Raw genomic sequence first — 20,905 nt, 5'->3', positions numbered from 1 at the left:
AGTTAGTATTCGTTTACGTTTAAACAAGATTATGTATAGGATTACATGTACGTTTTTGATTGATGAAAAAAGTAACTACTTAGTTTCTCGTTGATTCTTCTCGATAGAATCTACATTCCAAACTGGTGGTAGCTTTACATTAAAATTAAAAGTGCTTGTAAGCGTCTACTTGAATAAAGTATATTTCGATGAAGATTAATTCAGTTAAACGTTTAAAAAAATTAAAACGTAATACTTATATAAGCTAGTGTTGAGATCATATTGTTTTAATTATTTCTATTGTTTTCATTTTCACTGACCCCACTTAACCCAGTCCATCAGATAATTGACAACTGGAAACAAGGCCACAAAGGTTAAATACTACAATGAGCCTATTAATGTTAAATGGCAGATTTGTTTATCGCTATCTAAGATCCGTGACTTTAGTTAGTTATCATGTAGCGTAAAGAATAATTAAAATTATTAATTTGCTTTTGTAATTATTTACAATTAGTGTCTTTGTTTTCGAGGAACAATATATTACTAATTAGTAAGACGTATTTATCGAAATATTAAGTTGAATACGCATTGAACATACTTATTCGATATTTAATAAGCATCTCGTTCGTATTGAATATATACTTATATGATGACACTCACATACATAAGTTAAGCAGTAAAACCTCACCTATTACAAAATAAGTGTTGATTTTATATAATCATTTTATTTAATGTAATAAAATATTATATTTTATTGAGTATGAGAACATAATTTCAGTGAATTCTAAGAGATAAGAGCATGAATATAATTTTGTATTGACTTTGATTATCTAATTCTATTTTATGATTTCACGAAAATTTTACCAAGTAAATTTGTTTAAGGTACATTATCGTATAATATTTGAACGTCTCGTATATTTCACGTGTAAGTTCAAAGACACGGGCATAGTTGTCGGAAAAGAAAGTCTAGTCGTTGAGAACTGTGAGCAGACCGGTCGGCGCTTGACCTCCCACTACAATAAGCTACGAATCTTTTCATTCATCGTATTTATATTAGTGGTATAATAAAACATTTTTATAATAAAACATGAAAAGACATGTCATTGTAATAAATATTTAATTAGTTATCGATCAGTATAAGAAGACATTCTTGTTGTTACTAAATAGTATTATTTTATGGAAGTATTATTTATTTTAAATAGCATTTCTATGTCGAATAAGCCTGTGCCCGTTTATTGTTAAATTTATTATGACAATAATTAATTTATATATATTTTTAATGTATAAAAAAAACAATAATATATGATTGTTTTTATATAGAAACGTATAAATAAAAATCAATATAATAATATAATATAAATATAAAAATATAATTACATTGAATCTATCAAGAATAATAATATTAATAAGAATAACATCAAGAATTTTCAAGGATGTTTAGATTCTTGAAGGATTTCGTGAGACGAGAGTGCGTTGATGTCTTTTTCTAAGATATTTTTTCTGTTAGATTGGTTGTTCCCATTTTTAGCAATCATCTAACAAAATTATAATATATGAAAATTATATTTACTCTTTATGCAAAAAGATTTTTAGATTTTATTCCGAGCCGAGTATTTCAATTTCCAAATTTATAATTTTCTTAAAAATATTAATAAAAACTTAATCGGCAAGCATTGAACATTAATACGTTATAAAATAGTATAATAAACGTTAGTCTAATTTGTCAAGCTAAGCTTTTTATAAGTGTTATGTAAAGTTATAAATGTTTAGTAATGCAAATTGGGTGTATTCAGGTTACAGAACTATTTCCTACTACAGACGATCACTTTGCATTCTATATCCTCTAGAGGCGGTACAGACTTGAAAAACTTTTAATTCTTTATTTTTATTACGGTCACGATACAGATATATGTTTCATTTTTTAATAGATAGTCACTCATATATTAACATTATTTTAGACTATACAAATAAAAAAATATTTATTTATTATATGCAATTCAATTTGGTACATTAGTTCTTTCTTATAAATATTAATATTTGTTAATGTTTTTTTATAAATTATATTAGATATAAATAGAGACTTATATCTGTACCCCGCCTTGTTGTTAGTAGTTTTGCTCATTCTAAAACATGAAATCGCACTTGATGGCGTTACGTAGGCATGCGAAAAGCTATCGGTAAAAACTGCATATCCATGTTCAGAGAACTTACGGGTTCATTATGAATTAATATACGATTACTAAGGAGAATAAGACGCGCATTAGCTATAAATAAATTTCTTATTCAAAGTATTATACATTTAACTCGAAACTAAATATGTAATATTATTACATACATATAATATAATATTATTAATAATCCTCAGTATTCAAGTCAATAATGTAACAAAGTTAATAGCTTGTAACTGAATATTAATTGATATGTGTAGTGAAATAGCAGTTAATAATTGTTGCTTAATTTCTTTAAACAGTTTTGGTTTCAAATAGCTAATTTTGAAACAATTACTGACATGTAATGTGAATTTGTAAACAAGTGCCGGGGAATGATCATAACAAGCTGGCGTTGGGGACAGCGGGCTCGGTGTTCAGAGACTTAGACTTGAACAGTATTCATCGACACAGCAGAGAAGCCACAAGTGTTGTGTGAAACCTTTCATTTTGACCAGCCGCGTGTGCAGTGACGAAGCCTCCGCACGATGCGCCCGGTAAGTACCCGTGTTTGTTTACTTTCATCAATCACAGTTAAATTTATATAACCGTGTATTATATAAATTTTACTATGATTACTGCAAATTTCTTAATTTAATTTTTCGTAATTTTAAAAATTATAATTATTTATATATATATGAATAAAATAATATTTATCATTTATATTTTTATATGTTAACTTTTTAAACTAACGTTAACGCTGATAATAAATTATATTATTTATTATTATTTTATTTATTTATTTAACTTTTTCAATATCTCAAGAAAGTATATAAAAGGTAATTAGATATAATAGTTTAAAAATATATATTTTTATGTTTTATACATTGATATTATATTTTTATATTACAATGGCATAAAAACATTCTTATTTCAGCTACCGCAAGGAAAGCGCAAATTAAGTTTAATATCTTAGAACAATCACAGTGACAAATAAATATAACATGTCTTTGATGTAAACTGTATGCACTTTCGCCGAGTGACGTAAGCTGCATGCGTGATGATGCGATCTGTTCCTTTACAATTAAAGCGAATTGTTGGAAAATACGGCTATTAAAGATTCTGTGTGCGAATAACTCAACAAGACGTTTGCTGACTTGTTAACAATATTATATCATTCAAGGGATTTCTCAATTTTACTTTCTTTGCAACTATGTAAGAAATTAAAATAATATTTAGACAATTTAAATTAAAAATATCGTATACATTTTTTTCTGATGAATTAACAATATTTTTTTAAGAAGTCTAAAAGATTTAAATTAAAAATATTGTATACATTATAATGAAAATCATTACGTTATTTAAATAAAACAGCATAATTCGAATTTCAAAATTGAAATAATAATTATTATATTTAGGAAAAAAACATTATTTACAAGTCGGGTCTAAGTTTCATATCGAATTAATTATGAAGTAAGCATTTAACATAAAATTCAGAACAAATATTTGCTTTAAACTCATAAAAATCTTTGATTAAATTAAGTTTCATTTTTTAGTAGGTGGTAGGGCTATGCGCAAGCCCGTCTGGGGAGATACCACCAACTCATCAGATATTCTACCGCTAAACAGCAATATTTAGTATTGCTGCATTCCGGTTTGTAGAATGAGTGAGCCAGTGTAACTACATGCATACATAACATCTTCGTTCCCAAGGTTGGTGGCGCATTAGCGATATAATGAATGGTTAATACTTTTTACATCGCCAATGTCGCCATCATCAATGGGCAGTTGTGACCACTAAACATCAGGTAGCCCAAATGCCAGTCGTCTTATAACATAAACTCCAAATTAATTTAATGAATAAAATAAGTCCGCCTACCTATAACATAAAAAAACATATATTATTTTAAATTTTGTAATATTGTGTTTGTATTGTGCAATAAGCTTACGTAATTTTCATACCTTAAAGTAAAATTAACGACATATTTTAAATTTTAATTAATGGAATATTTTCATGATTACAATACTAAACTTAAGTGAAAAAAGTTGTGCTGTTATGAAAGATTTAATTTAGCATAGAAATACAATTAGAAGATCCTGTTCTTACGAAACATATGAGAAAGAAATGTTGATATATCAAAAACTCTACCGGTTTGATGATCCATCTGTTACGTAATAAACTAGTAATAAGTGTCGTCGACTCACAACGTTGACCTATGCTCTCTACAAAAATATTTTCTAGAATAAGTTAAATCAATTTACCTGTTAGACTCTATTGGATAACACTTTATTATCTACTAATCTTACAGAAAAACTTGCCTACAAAAATAACATTTCAATGTCTCAATTCAGGAATGCTTTACTAAGGAAAAATAATAACATAAATGGGGGGGGGGGGGGTTATGCTTTCATTTAGAATTGCAATACAAAATATTATAGCTTCCATAATTACTGCACATCTATTGTGAGATTTTTAATTTAATTAGGAACCAACTTAACTTGAGTTAAGGGCACAAATAAGTAGATATATTTTTAAATTAACATTGGTACCTGGAAGAGATCGCTATGTTGCGATAAGGTCACCAAAGTTGTATCCTACTCTTATTTAATTGTATCAATGTTTTGTATTTTTTTTTTCTTTGTGGTGTACAATAAAGTATAAAGTAAAGTAATAGCCTGTCAAAATCAAGTACAAAAAGTGAGAGTTCTGTGTGAAATCACATCACTTCCTCTGGTTATTGTTAAGCCTAGTCATTTTAAAAGATTTTGTACGCTGCTAACAAAATGCTATTTACTTGAAAATGTATTCGAAATATGTGTATGTATGGTACCCTACTAATATTGTTAAAGTTTGAATGTTTATTAGTCAATTTTATTTCATTTATATATATGTACAAAGATATATACTGTGTAATTACACTGGCTCATTTACATTATGTATATGTATTTATAGCAACAAAATAAAAATATGCAATTCATTTTTTTTACATGTTAAGATTATGCTTTCATAAATAAAGTTAATTAATATAAAGTTGTCGAATTTCATAATTCATATAATATGACAAGTATATAATAATTATTATAATGAAAGCATTTGCTTTAATGTATAACGTAACTCGTAAAATTTTGTTACATCGATGACTAGGTCCATAAAACAATATTTTAAATAATTATTGTTTATAATACTTAAATAATGCTTTGAGAAATACAATCTATTAACTCCTTTTTAACCAGTCTCCGAGTCATAAAACATTACAATAATACAGTACTTAAAATTACAAGCATCAATGATATTTTTATCTGTTAACCAATTTAAGTAAACCAAAAACAAACGAATGTAGCCCAACAAGTGTTATGTCCTTATAAATACAAAACTTTAATAAATACATTTTTTTTATCATAATACTAATAATGATGAGCAATGTTAAATACTTATATAGTTTTAGCTCTAACTTATAATTGTGTAGTTTCAAAAACATGAAAGACTCGGTAAATGTTTTGGGTCGGTTAAGTAACGGATGTTGTATCTTACTTATAAATCTTTCCACGAATGCATATCACAAAACATCTCGAAGGATAATAAGTACTAACATAATCTTACGATTCACGTTGGCATTATCCATTCTTATTTCGAGGTAGTTAATTCCTTATTCCTACTCGTGAGAAAATGTATTTAAGTATACATTTTTAAGAAGTTATAATAAGGACCAGTTGAAATCGAGAATTACCAAAGTCTAAATATTTTTTATTCAGAAGACAGGAATAATATATCTACAATGTAGCCGTTATAATATTATATTCGTACTTTTTTATAACTTTAACTATCTAGGAGTAACAAAAACTAACTTACCTCAAAAGTATTTATTAGTTTTGAAAAAAAATTACTAGGTAAGTAATTTCTTTTAAAGTAAGAAGATCTTGCGAAAGATAATAAAACTAAAGTTTTAAATCTGCTGAGCAAATTACTATATTTATATTATCTACTGTGTATAAAAATAAATGACAAACTTTAAGATACCATAGATTTGCATAAAAAATTATTTCATGAATTTCGGCCGAAGATAAAAATTATAAATGAAAATTAAAAAAAAATCAAACATTTTTCTTGCATATGTTATATTTACATAAATGTTGTATGAAATATATTAATTATAAATTACGACCACTAGCTAATTTTATTTAAATTGAAATGACAGTATGAATACGAGCTACACATGTCTATTCCAATTGCAGCATTTGAATATTGAATCATGTTTATGAATTAAGAACATATGTAATAAACTATTCAAATGCTCTTAATCTTTGAAATGAATGTTCTAAGAACATTCATACAATAAAAATTATACGTTCATCTACTTTCAACAAATTATATAGTGTTCTGAATAAGTAATTTTATAATAATAGGTTACGAAGCAGTCTATGAATATCTTAGAAGCTTCGAGTAGCTTCCAGTAATTTAAATAAGTTGAGATTTTTTTTTGGAAAATGTATGAATGTATGTATGATATATTTATGACACAAATAAAACATGATTACTGCTATTTTATTTATTTATTATAATGTAGCATTGTATACATATATATACATAATACAATACAATGCTTCAACAGTATATAAATAAATAAAATACTTTCTTTTTTATGTTATAGGAGGGCTGATGGTAATTGGTCACCAACGCTCATAGACATTGGCGATGTAAGAAATATAAACCGTTCTTTACATCGGCAGCACGCCAACAAACTTGGGAACTAAGATGTTATGTCTCTTTTGTCTGTAGATTCATTGGCTTAATCACCCTTAAACCGGAACACAACAACATTAAGTATTCCTGTTTGCGTTAGACAATCTGATGAGTGGGCGGCACTATCACCAAACTGTCTGTCCAGAGCAGTCAGACTTTTTTTATCGCTGTTAAAACGCGTTAATTGTTTCTCCCACGTGAAGTGCGACTCACGGGTGTCGAAGACACCTAATGCACCCTGAACATCGGAATATCCAAAAAAATCAGCGGTACCCTTTCCAGCTTTTTGAAGTGTGCAACGGGATCGCTTGCGCAAGCTACCGCGATGCTCTGACGGTCGGCCCGTCTAGGCGGGCCTCCATTTCAAGGTAGGTTTCCGAGGTATAGAGGCCCACCAATCCCGGTGACGCTAACAGCGGTCTTCTTCGGCGGAGCGGGTCAGCGGAGACACTCCCCTGACGCTCCCGCTCCGTGGCTTCCTTCCGCGAGATAACACTCTCGAAGATGTCCAGTTTTGCAACACACTAGTGGCAGGAGGATGATGCCTCCAGCCTCGTTACCCCGTGCTGGTACTTAAAACAGCTGTGTCCGGTAGGCACAGTCAGTCTATACTTGATTGTGCCGCTCACCCTAGCTTCTACCCGAAGCCGGTACACTTCTGCGACTAGAAGAACGAAGTACTTTCATGTCATTTCACTATGGTTTATCACCATAGTCGTCTTAGGATGGAAACGTAAGAACATATCGAACCCTAGCCCTTAGAACCTGTATAATTATAATATAAAAATATAACAAATTAGGTAATGTTTCCGAGAAGTGCTCATTAAATTTAGATATGCTTCAACAAGTGTATGGTTATTTGCAACATCTCATTAGACGAGGCACGAGCATTGTTTGTACGAGAGAAATATATGCAATATTTTTATTGTGTTGTCTGATTAACTGATTACTATGCAAGTTTACTCATTGTTTTCACGTGTCTGCTTAATTAATCTCTATGTTTAGCATCGTGGACTACAACTAAAAGATAGATCGAACGCAACAAAACGCAATCATAATACTTCAGTTTAGTAATATTATAACATCAGTTTAAGATCACGTCATAATTATTTCGAAAATTTCTATATCGACCATACCTCAGTTTATTACACATTTTATTTTATAATCCCATGCAATTGTTACGACTGTGGAAAATATTTCACACTCTCTCTAGCGTAATATGCCTATTACAATTCACTTCCCTATTACTTTGATTAAATACTCTTCTTGTACGCATTGAATTCATTTGTTTTATATTGAATTGATAAAGAAGAAAATAAGATCGCTATGAAAGATTAATATAGTGTCTGCTATAATATTTCAGCGTTCACGTCAGACGAACCTCGGGGCGACCGGTGCTCTCATAAATAATTGTATTAAGTTCCTCGAGCTTTGACTGATATTATCTGTTACACAATTTACAAGGCGCCAACAAAAATATCTTATGAAACAATTGACCCCTGCTATAGGTTACTTTAGATATTGTAATTTACATATATGTAAATTTGTTATTATCCTTATCGAATAAAACATATCTAGGTATTTCACAAGAAGTAATGACGTTTTTGATAGTAATGGTCACATAAAATATGTTCTAAACAAAAAAAATCTAATAAATTTGTAAATTACTTATGTTACCGCAAATGCAAATGCCGTGCAATAAGAAGACTAAATTTTTATTACGATTGTATTCTGAGTAATTTAAAGTTAACACAACATTTTATAAATGATGCTATATTCATACGATAAAATGTTCGCGCTGTGAAACAATTTTGGTCAATGGTCAAACAAATCAAATAATTTGCGTATATCACATAATGATTGATTCATATGAAATACGAATGCAAAACTCTACTGTGTTAAAAGTAATCAGTGTTCACCTTTAAAAGTGAAATGCCTCTTTTGTTGACAATAACGTCTTATGTAATTGGTCCCATTGTATGTATATAAATGACTATTGTCATACGTAGTTTAACAAATCCTCCTACAATATCTTCAATGATTTTAAGAATTGAGGTAGTGTGAATATAGAAACTCATTGAGAAGTATTGTCCTGTCGATAACGGGCTTAATGCCTGTCAAATGAAATATGATATTCAACTTGAACCTACTGTAGTGTCTAAATGTTTGTAATATATAAATACCTTTAAGTTTTGTGTTCACACAAGAATATATCATATATAAATATGGTGTTACAATTAAAATAGTTAAGAAATTAGTTTAGTAATTCAAATAAACGAATAAATATTTTTTCTTTATATTTCTTGTTATAAGCAAGCGCCACTCACACCTATAAAAGTGTAAAAAAAATTAAATACGTTATTCTTTTGCAAGTCAAAGCTGAAAAGTTGAAGTAATAATTATAAAATTTTTAAGTATGATTAATATATTTCTAATATTTAATTTTATTACGTTATTTATGTTGAAAATTATCGTTATGTTTACAGAATTTACCTTATGGACATATTTATTTTTCATAAGTTAAATTCTACGACTATATTTAGCAAAAACTATAAACAATATGTATTTAGAAGCACAGATCAAGACAATATTGCGCTTGAAAGGTGACCTCAAGTCAACCAAACGGTTTTAATTTGAGTTTCACCAGCAAATTGTAGAGATCAATTTCTAACTGAGAAATCTCTCCACAGTTTCGATAACGAATAATTGTGCAACAGTACTATATTATTCGTCACTCATTTATGTAAAATCTTATTTTTAATAACCATATGTAATATATGTACTTGTTGCTAATATTTATATTTAAAACTTACTCAATTGTAAGCATTTCCTTCTAGTGTTTTTTTTAGTCTAACTATACTTTCGAGATGTTTGTTATCCATTTTATATATTATATTCAGCATTTGTCTAAATGTGCAACTCTTTTCAAAATTCGGTCAAAAATAATAAAAAAGATACGATCACATTAAGTAGTAAATTTTTGTAAAAAGGATCGTATTATTAATGGCTGTATAAATTGTAAAGCGTGAAAGTGTAGAGAACACGGCAATTTACTGTGGACATAATTGAATGTAAAGATTATAAATCATAGCTCGGTGGTCATTGTTGTTGAATCAATGGGTCACAGCGTTGGAATGCTTCGAGCAAGATCTTCTTCGCGTAATGTCTTACGCACGATCGAGCCCACTTGCGTAATATGAGATATCGACTCTTAATTAGGGCCCCATACCAAAAATGGTAAGATATTGACAATCCTTATATGAGACATTTCATCATCTGTCTGCAGTCATGGTCGCTTTTATAATATTCAATCACAATTTGCTATATTTTTTAAACTACCTTACGTGATATTACGTGATACTGTTCATCTTCTGTGTTAATAAATTTATTTTTATTTATATTTTATTTTTTACACGCTCTTGAAATAAATTCATCTACTACTATACAGTCAACATGAAATTCATTACAAAACTATTGACGAAGCTATTTTGCGATGATAATTGTCTGCTTAAATAGATACCTACATTACCCTTGACATAGAAAATCCCATCACATAATACCTGTGTATAATATCTACGCCTAAGAAGTTTGAAAAAAGTCCTTTAGTCCTTATATAGTTCTGTCGGTCAATGGTCAAACGCAAAATAATATAATTATACAAAAAATAAACGGAAAGCTAATATTATTTTTCTTAGGTGCGTAGGTGTGCTTTATTGATTTTGACATGTTTTGAGGCGTGAGCTATGAATGGTGAAAGCGTCTTGTTAGTTTGCATACTATTGCTTAGCTTATCTTAATTACTTACGCACAAAGATTCGTGCTCAATATTATAACCTATTTTGGAATGATATTGGCAAAAACATTAAGTACTAATGTAAATTATATATAAAAAATATAATAATATATAATATATAAAAAAGCCGAGATGGTCTAGTGGTTAGAACACGTGAATCTTAACCGATGAGCGTGGGTTCAAACCCGGGCAAGCACTACTGAATTTTCATGTTAAGCACATGAAAAAAATTGTTTTTATAAACCTGCATGTGTCTAATTTCACTGAAATTATGCCACATTTGTATTCTACCAACCTGCATTGGAGCAGCGTGGTGGAAAAAGCTCCAAACCTTCTCCTCCAAAGGGAGAGGAGGCCTTAGTCCAGCAGTGGGACAGGCTGTTACTGTAAAGTATATTTAGAATAAAACTAATATGTGTATATTTTTTAACTGAATACTACACACACTAAATAATAAGATAAATTAAAATGCTCATGACGATCAAAAAATATCTGTCTGCATCTGACACTTATGTTCAGAATCCTTATAAAAAAGAAGAAAATAGAAAATGCATAGGCCTAGGCTCTGACAAAAATGTAGGTATATATAATATACACTATCCAGACCCGAATTGTTCGATCAATTCCATTGTAAAATAACACAGAAAAATGGTTTCGAAAATAACAAAAAGTAGGTGTAATACTTATAAGTTATATAATTTGCTCTTATCTGCCACATGTTGAGAGATTTTTATTATTACTTAGAAAATTACATCAATACACACTGACCTTTGGTTTTCCGGAAAGGAAGACAATTTGCATTGTTTCTTTTCCTGTGACTCCAAGAGAACTCGAGGGTCGAACTTAGAACAGTTTATTTTTATACATTTTCAAAACTACGTCTCGAGAAGACATAGCTGTGTATATCTGCCTTATGGATAAAAATATGCCTTAACGAAGATTTATCAATAATATATTTTTTCTTCAATGGGATAAAACTAAATAATAACAATAAATGATAATATTTTGTAAGTTGCAATCCGTAGTCATAAATTATAATTTTATATCAATATATAATATCCACGTTGTGCTCGATGGGAGTATTTGGTCAGCCACGTGTTTGTTGTAGTAATTTATTTCAAATGTCTCTTGAACAACAAAATACATGCGTATCATATCTCTTTGGATGATACACAACCAAAATATCAAATATAATTCGTTCAATTTTAGAAACATGGGAGCAATAATGTAACTATGTGACAAAGAAAACACAATTATTGTACATTCAACGAAATATTTTTGTTTTTTGTAAGACGTACGACTCAAATTTTAAGTTAAAATTCATTTGCATAGGTATATACATCGAATATCAATACAATATATCGAAACTTTAAAATTGAATCATTGTAACATTGATAAATTATAGTAACGTACTTAAAAATTTAAATTTATGTTTTTATTTTTCACATTAACCAACACAATAACTGTCACTTATAAGAAATTTATTTTATAACAATGCTGTTTTTTATGTTTCAGGTACCGGCAATTATACTTTGTGCTCTTTTTTGTCTTGGTGTTGCCCAAGATACGACAAGTGATGATGATACTAACGTTAAGACAAACCACGTTGAACCCTCGCCTTCGGTTCGTTTAGATCCCTACATAAGAAAAGCTTTATTAAAAGCACTCAGTGATCTTGAAGAGAGTGAAAATGTAACCATCTCGGAAACAACGGATGGCACATCACCTTTTTTCTCAGAAAACACTAGTGACGAAGTAACAGTCTCACAGGCTAATAAAGAAAATATACAAATTCATTCCTTTGTTGTCAATGGCCAATCTGCCTTTAATAATACATCACACGCGACTCCAACAATAATAGATAACAATATATCAATTTTAAGTACAACAGTTGGCAATGTTGAAAATCATGTTACATCAAATCTTCCGACACAAACGCCATTCAATGAAGTTTTTCAAACAAGAGAGACTGGCGTTAATATACAACAAGTAAGAAGCATACCAAGTACATCAAAATCTAAAGATAGCATTTTTGCACAAAATAAACTGACAACAGAAAAACCTCACCGTATATCAACAACTACAACGTCAACTACAACTACGACTACGACACCAAAACCAACGCACAATGAAGATGGAGAAAATATTGAAGAAGTGAGTAAAAAGGATGTTCAAGTGTTTCAAGCGCCCTTAGTAGCAGCTTTTACAGTTCACCAAGATGCACATGGAATTCCAAAAAAAGTTATACCCATATATCAGCAAACTAATACTCAAAGTGGTTCAAAAATATCAAACTTACCAACTAATATTCCCCAACTGTCAAACCTAAATCATGCTGTACCAGATATTTCATCCACTGAATTTATCAGCCAGCAGTTAACACTACAAAAACAATTAGAAGAAAAACAAAAACTTTTAGAAGAACGACTTCGATTCCTACAAATACAACAAAGGCAACAAGAAGAATTATTAAGGAGTCAACAACTACTTTTGCAACAGAAAGAAGTTGAAAGAATACAACAGTCACTGTTTGAACAAGAACAATTTAAGAAACAACTAATATTATTAGAACAACAAAAGCTTCCAACACAACAAATATCTAACTTTTATACACATAAAAGCGTTCCACAAAACCAAATTTTAAGTCAAAACAATCTAAGACCACAAAAATCCCAAGTGTCAATTCAACCAAGCCTTTCATTAGATCAAACAAATACCTTAGCCGCTCAGCAGCAACTTCCAAACAGAGAAGCTGTTGATTTTCTTATTCACTTACGTACGAAACAACAAAATCAGTTTCCTTTACAAGATAACCATCTCCCTCAAGGCATAAGCAATTTCTTGCAACCTAATTCTGATCAAAGCTTTCCTCAAGGCTTAAATTTTCATCTAACAAATCAAATCAAATCTTCAGATGATCCAAGACAGAAGCAAGGTACTCGTGTATTTCGTCATGAAAGTAATGTAGGGAATTTAGGTGTAAATATCCCAAAATACAATAGATTCAATACCTTTGAGCCACCATTTACAAATCGCTTTTCAACACCAAACAAAATTAACCCGTTCAGCCCAGATGTGGAACTAAAACAGTTATTAGCTCAAAGTAATCTTAACTCACGGGCGCAGGAAGATCTTAATATTGTATCGAAAGTTTTGTCTCTGAATCATGGAATTCCATTTCACAACATCCCAAGTCGACTGTCTTTCGATAACCAAAGACGTACAAGAACTTTGTCTTAAAAGTGACAAAATATAATTCAGTCATAGAAATAAGTATAGTTCAACTTTCATGGTCTGAATTATTTGCCTTCAATTGTCAAATTTTGAGTACCTGTTTTAATACGAGTTTCACACATTATTTCAACAGATAGCCATGGAGTTTTTTTTTAATTAGTGTCAAAGGACATACATAAGGCACAACCCAAAGATCAAGGTCACTTTGTGCATTGTACTTAGCAGTAATCGTTTTATTTCACAAAGCTACATAAGTTAATTTTTGAAATAAACTACAAAATATTATATAACTGTTTAATTTAAGAATTTATTTATTTTACAATATAATTTTTCTGCCATAAGTAGTTAACAGTCTGCAGTTTATAATAACTACAGTAAATGTATCTAACAATATCATGTTTTATTAAGTAAGTTATCATATAGTCATAGTTATAATACAATATTTTAGTTGTCGAGAGTGTAGTTGGCAGTACACTAGCATTCTGTATAATACATAAACTGTGTATGTATTATGCAGTCAGCATTATCGCTAACGAATATGAAATTAAAAATTGTCAGATGGTGGTTTACAGAGACAAACCAGAGAGAAATATAATTTTATTAAAAAAAAAAGTATAAGAAGATTTTATACTATAAAATTGTACAAAGTATGAAGTAAGATTTTAAGAGTAAAGATAAATATATCATATTAATATTGAATTCAATTAATATTGTAGAGATTTATTCACAAATTTATTTTATTAAGTGTAAACGTATATACGGAGAGCATTAAGTATAAATATATTAAGACTATTCGTCGTTAAGTGTGAATTTTTTTGCTAGATTTAATAGACTCGTTACGCAGGACTTTCTTCTTCATTGTAACTTCTCATTGCAATTTCTTAATACTTAACATGTTGGAAATTGTTTTTGAAAATGTCGAGTCTTCCCAAACTCTAGTGCAAATTCTTTTAAAATAGTCATCAAGCAAAAAACAGCATCAGGAATTTAATTTAGTTTTATTTTTTGCGATTTTAAATAATTATGGTTATTTATATATTTTAGCAAATGACACTTTGTATAATTAATATACAGGCGTAATTTAACAAAGTTTGAATAAAATTGTAAAAATTATTAAATATTATATAAATAATCATCTGTTTTAATTAAATACCCATTTAAAACTGCATTAAAATTATAAAATTACTGATTAAAACAAAATCTTAGCAATTTAGAAAAACGAATCATGTCGTACCTTTATATAATAATATCAATAAAAAAGTATTTCATAGTACTATTAGCAAGGTTTTTTTCGTTGTAGTAGTCAAACAATAAAATCGTAAAACAGCAGTTAAACGTAAAAAGGTCGTCTTAATCGGCCGTCGTAATTACACTACCCGCATTCCATTATCCAATTAATGTCATTGATGTCATTGATATCTACAAATTAACAAAATTAACTTATAAGATTATTTTCTTTTTGTATTATTGTAAGCAATTTGAATTACTAAAGAAACAAATTGCTTTTTTTTAAATGAATAATCAAAATTAATGTGACAAAATCGGAGAGAGACAAGTCTACTATATTACTACACTCAGTGGCGGCCTTAGGGGGTGGCGAACAGGGCAATCACCCGGGACCTCGCTCTTGCAGGAGCCTCGCGCAACAACCCAAGCTAGTTTTAAAAAATAAAGATTTTTTAACTATATTTTATATTTACTTTTGATTTTGATCCTTAATTACTTATAAAGGTTATAACATAACGGTAAATTAAAATAAAGTTAGTTAACTAATTCATTCACTCAAAACATAATTGAAAAATTCATTATGTAGTACTTGGATATCGCGAGTCGGGACATAATGTTCTGCTCCTCTATCGCTTAGGGAATTCCCGTGTTTCATTTCATTCGTCAACTCTTGTCTCCTAGGAATTATTTTGCTAGCAGTATGATTTACAAAATATTACGTTCTTGTAGTATTTAAAGTATTGACTGAACTAGAAAAGTATTATAGTATTTGAACTATTGAGTAAGCTGATTAAGTGTAAAAAAACTGCGTGATACTTAAAAAATATTTCTGACTGTTTGTGCGAAACAAAACGAGATTTACGAAATGAGTTCACGTGATCGTAATGCTGGTAGAAAATTTGAGTCAGGTATTTCAAAAAGGAAAAGAGCTATCAAAAGAAAGCTGGTAAAAGAAAATCTATATGGATCTTTATACAATTATATAAAAATTGATGATCAAGAAACTTCTAAAAAACATTTATTGAATTAAATACATCATTGTCCCTAAATATTATGAACTACACATAAAAATGTGTAGTTCAAAATATAGAGTAGACTTATCGCAAAAATTGTTCAGTGACTATGCCAAATTCTCAAAATTATATTCTAATAGATACCTGGATAAAAAACATTGGTTCTAAATTATTAAGTTTTTTTAATTGACTAATTAATGTTTCCATGCAAAAATGATGTCAAAATCTTAACTAAAATAACTAGAAGAAAAAGTAACTATAAGGCGTTTGTTGAACATAATTTATAAATCGATTAATTATTTACAAAAAAGTAATGAACTGAAAATACGTCTTAATAAAGTATTTCCTATTTCTTTGAAAATACTTGTAAAATTTATAAATCAAGTATGTTATATAGTCTAAAGTTAATTAATTTGTTTCCCATTTTATTTGCCCGTACCTTAGAATTAATTATTAAGTAACATCCACACCTGCAAGTTTACACGGTCTATGCAGCCTAATTTATTAGCGGTTATATCCTACACAGACTATTTTGTTACGCTTACGCAGATATGGATGTGCCTTAATTAATGATAGGTTACTTATTAAAATAAAACACACGTTTGTATACATTTGTAGATATTTTTATTAGATTAAAGTTTTATTACATTCATTATATCATTATCTAGCATTATGTGTTTATAATCCTATAATAATCTCAAAATTTGTTATTGAATGTCTGTAATATTTTTGTCTTTTGACATCGAAGAACTTGACAGTTGGCACTGACAATGAAATCTTAAGCGTCGTAGGAGTGTGTATTTTCAGTTTTATATATTTACATTAATAAAACCATCCTAGTTCTTTCTTAATTATTATTAAAAACCCAATCAATCGACAAATATAATTTAAAAATTACATTCAAACATAAGGTTATGTAATAACATGTGTGATGAACATGTGAATGTAATAAAAGTAGTCTACAGTTCTCAATTCAAAGTTGCGATTTTATTATGGTAATATTAAATAAAATGGATAGCGTGGGTAATTTGGAAGAACAAGCACTTAAAAGAAAAGAAAGACTAAAAGGTCTTAAGCGCAAATTACCAAACGAAGATGCATCAAGTACCACAAAAAATGAACCAATTGTGCTTCCAAAGTAAGTAACTAAGTTTATATATAGTTGTTTCAAATTATTATTACTTAATAAAAGAAAAATAAAATATATTCCAGGCCTAAGTTCAGGAGCTATAAACCTCAAGATGAAACTCTACAAAAAGAAAAAATAGAGGACGCACAACCATCTTTAGTTGAAGCAGAAGTAAAAGATTTAGTTGAAGCTGGCAAAGAAAAGGTAAAATAGGCGATTTAAAAAATTAATTTCATATCAATTCAATATGTATATATGTTATTGTAATATTATATGTTAGGCATCATTAAAAACAATTTCAATATTATTGACTATTGAATAATGTATGGAACTTTTAAACATGGTATCAATTAATTTTTTTTGTTCAAGTTTGATGAATAACATTTTTATATCCTTAGTTGCACTATATAAAATTCAACCTGAGATTGGTGTGTTTTTACAAGCTATTTTATATTATTCCGGATTTGGTTGATATGATGTCCTCCAGACCCTTTTCGGCCACAGTGGCCAATCTCAAGTGAGATTAGCCAACAACATGGACATATTATAGTGCACAAGTGTGTGTGCAAACACAGGTGCACTTTCTATTCCCTCACTCTCATAACCCAATGGGATGGCAAAGAGACACAACCGTAAAAGTTCAGGTGTAGAACCAATGGCTTACATGCATTCAGAATGCTTGGCCAATATAATAAAAAATAATAAATAAAATTATCACCTGGTCCATTTACTTGAGTACTCTTCTGTTTGTATAATTATAGAAGAGGATTAATTATAAATGATTTAATTTTTCAGGTAATTTTACAAGATTTAGATATATCAAGCTTAGCCCCACGAAAACCCGACTGGGATTTAAAAAGAGATGTTGCTAAAAAGTTAGAGAAACTAGAGAGAAGGACACAAAAAGCAATAGCTGAATTAATTTGGGAGCGACTTAAACAAGGTAATGAAGAGAATTTAAGTGCTATGGTTACTATGAATGAAAATAAACCAACAGATGATGATTAAAATTTATTATTGTGTAAATTTATTTTGAGATAAATAAGTAATAAACGTAAGCGGTAAGAATAATTTTAGTTTTTCACTTCTTCACCACTCAATGCATATATGTTAATATAAATAAATCACCATATATACTATTGAAATAGGTTTAATATGTAGGAACTAGATTGCATCTTAATGTCGCATAATTGAAATTGTTAAAAAAAAAGCAATCAATTCAATAATAATGCAACAAAATCAGTTTTGCATTATCTGTAAAAGGGGAAAGAGAACATTATATAAAACTTAAGCATTTTAACCCTACATATGCCGCTTCATACACCATGACAAATGCTGTATCTGCCACCGATTTATCAGTTGCAAGAGAATGAACATATACCTAAGAAAGAAATAGTTTTTTTCCGTCTCTTTCATAGCTCGCACACTATGATTTGGTATAACCAGATGTAAACTTTATTTTGAAAATATTATCTATTTTTGTATAACCTTTTTTATCGCTAGCTCTCATATCCCGATTTTTTAAATATTTGTTGAATAAAAGTCTCAGTGTTTTACTCATTTATTATGATTGTTTTTACTTTTTTACAACACAATTTTAATTACGTTTATTAGATTTAACACAAGATGAAAATATCATAGAAACACAATCTAGATTTTACGATAGGGTTAATGATGTAAAAAAAAGTTATTGTATGGGATTATGCTATCGCAGGCTGGAAGATTTTTTAGGATTATTATTGGCTATGAATATATAATTGATACAAAATCTTCTGTATATATAAAACAATACTTCGTTAAACATTTGTATTTAAATTTTGCATTGTCTGCATTGAACATGTACTATATGCCCACTTTGGCATGAAAGTTTATGAACTTCCTTGAAGCTGAAATAGTATTTTTTATTAAATATGTAAATGCAAAACATTGGCAACTACATGGTAACATCATCGGATAAGCATACATATACAGCAGCCTTGTCAAAAATTATCCTCAAACCTATGATAAATTATCTTAATTAAGAGCAGAGTTGTTAGTGTTTAACTTGATATTGCAGAAGGTGAATCCAGTTCATGGTGGAAAATAAAATATTATATGTATAACTACATTATAATTTAAAGGGTCTATCAATGATTATAAACATTAAGTGATTATTTTTTATCGATAATAAAACGGGAAGTGACCCCTGATATTAATTAAATGCTTTAGTTTATTGAGACCAAAGCTGGAAGATTGATTGAATTTTATGAGTAATTAATTAAATCTAGGGCTGACATTACGAGTATTTTTGTTCATAGGTATGATGAAAATCTTTCCATTATGATTTTATCCCATGTTGCAAAAAATATTTCAAATATCTCTACTAAAGGAATTGGGTAAATAAGTTTTCTTTTTACCATAAAATGTTAAAAATGTATCTGTTCATATAAGGTTTTTTCAGTCCGATATGGTCCACAGATCGTCTTTACTCCTTTTTATCATTTATATAACTGCTTCCTCCCTGTAAAATCCTATGAAAGTTTGGTTCGAATATATCTGTTACGAGTTAATATTACGACTCGGCTGTAAAATAATGAGAATATTTGACATGTCTGTTACGTTGCCCTCATATCGGTTTTTATTAATTAGGAAGCCAACATTACATATTAAGAAAAACATTTTCTTGTTGATTATATTAAAATAGTGTAACAAAATATATATAAATTACAGGCTAAGTTAAATTGCAAATAAAATATATAAAGTTTTTTTTCTATATTTAGAATTTATTAACTTAAGCATTAATTCAATTAAATATGTTTATATGAGAGGTTTTTTTTTAATTCATAAAAAGTTTACTCTAAAAAGTTTATAAATTACTAAATAATATGAATAAGATTATTATATCTACAAATTCAGGTACCTATCAATCATTAGTACAGTATCAATACTTACAAGTCTCTTGGACGAATCTAGTCTGATTTTTTTGTTAGCATCAAAAACGTTAGGTGATTTCGGAAAAGGCAACGTCTAAAATATTATCCTAGATTGTTTCAATCTATCCGTTTCAATTCCATCTAAACAATAATAATATCTTTGTTTCGTAATTAACAACACCATTTTACCTATAAGTAGTGAAAATAATTGTTTTCTTTTAATAAGTTTAAACCTTCTCCTCAAAAAGAGGAGAGGAGGCCTTTAGCCCAGCAGTGGGACATTCACAGGCTGTTACGGTACGGTTTTAATAAGTAAAAAATATGGCTATTAAGTTAAAACAACAAAATCTGTTAAAAAATGAAAAAAAAATTAAGATCGCGCTATGTTAATGAAAATTATTATGTCTTTTATTTATTTTTTTTGTATATGAAACAATGAAGTTAAAAAAATGAGTTCAGAAATAGTAAGAACCGAACACGGCCTGAAACTGACAGCTGAATCTTATTGCTGCAAAAATGTTTTTCAAAATATTGATAAATACCTACGTATGAAATTAATTTAATATGTTAACTTTATTTAAATAATTAAAATATAAATATTATAATTGAATGATTAGTTTAAAAAAAATAATCATATAAGTTTTATTTAGGGTAAACTAAAATTTTTGAGGAAGAAGTACAAAAAAGCTATTTTATATATAGAATATACAAATATATTCTACGCTTACCC

The 20,905-nt window shown here is 28.9% G+C and overlaps 2 protein-coding genes and 1 long non-coding RNA gene across 3 annotated transcripts; 2 read left to right on the top strand and 1 right to left on the bottom strand.

The window, feature by feature from the left end:
- Nucleotides 1–2,593: 2,593 nt before the first annotated feature.
- LOC126768919 (putative uncharacterized protein DDB_G0271606) lies at nt 2,594–14,963 on the top strand. Its single transcript, XM_050487372.1, has 2 exons — nt 2,594–2,683; nt 12,176–14,963. Exons 1-2 carry the CDS (start codon nt 2,675–2,677, stop codon nt 13,898–13,900), a joined length of 1,734 nt encoding a protein of 577 aa, XP_050343329.1. The 5' UTR covers nt 2,594–2,674; the 3' UTR covers nt 13,901–14,963.
- A 1,940-nt stretch (nt 14,964–16,903) lies between these two features.
- LOC126769050 (coiled-coil domain-containing protein 12) lies at nt 16,904–18,334 on the top strand. Its single transcript, XM_050487600.1, has 3 exons — nt 16,904–17,272; nt 17,347–17,467; nt 18,059–18,334. The coding sequence occupies exons 1-3, from the start codon at nt 17,127–17,129 to the stop codon at nt 18,269–18,271; spliced, it is 480 nt and encodes a 159-aa protein (XP_050343557.1). The 5' UTR covers nt 16,904–17,126; the 3' UTR covers nt 18,272–18,334.
- A 1,379-nt stretch (nt 18,335–19,713) lies between these two features.
- Nucleotides 19,714–20,722, bottom strand: LOC126769086 (uncharacterized). The gene is made up of 2 exons (XR_007669330.1): nt 20,195–20,722; nt 19,714–19,825 (listed from the first exon to the last, which is right to left on the bottom strand). It is a non-coding gene; the product is annotated as an uncharacterized LOC126769086 (long non-coding RNA).
- Between the last annotated feature and the right edge of the window lie 183 nt (nt 20,723–20,905).

The sequence above is a fragment of the Nymphalis io genome, chromosome 6, assembly GCF_905147045.1.
Source record: "Nymphalis io chromosome 6, ilAglIoxx1.1, whole genome shotgun sequence".
Lineage (NCBI taxonomy): Eukaryota > Metazoa > Arthropoda > Insecta > Lepidoptera > Nymphalidae > Nymphalis > Nymphalis io.
Note: the sequence above shows the minus strand (reverse complement) of the source record. Positions and strands in the feature narration are given on the sequence as shown.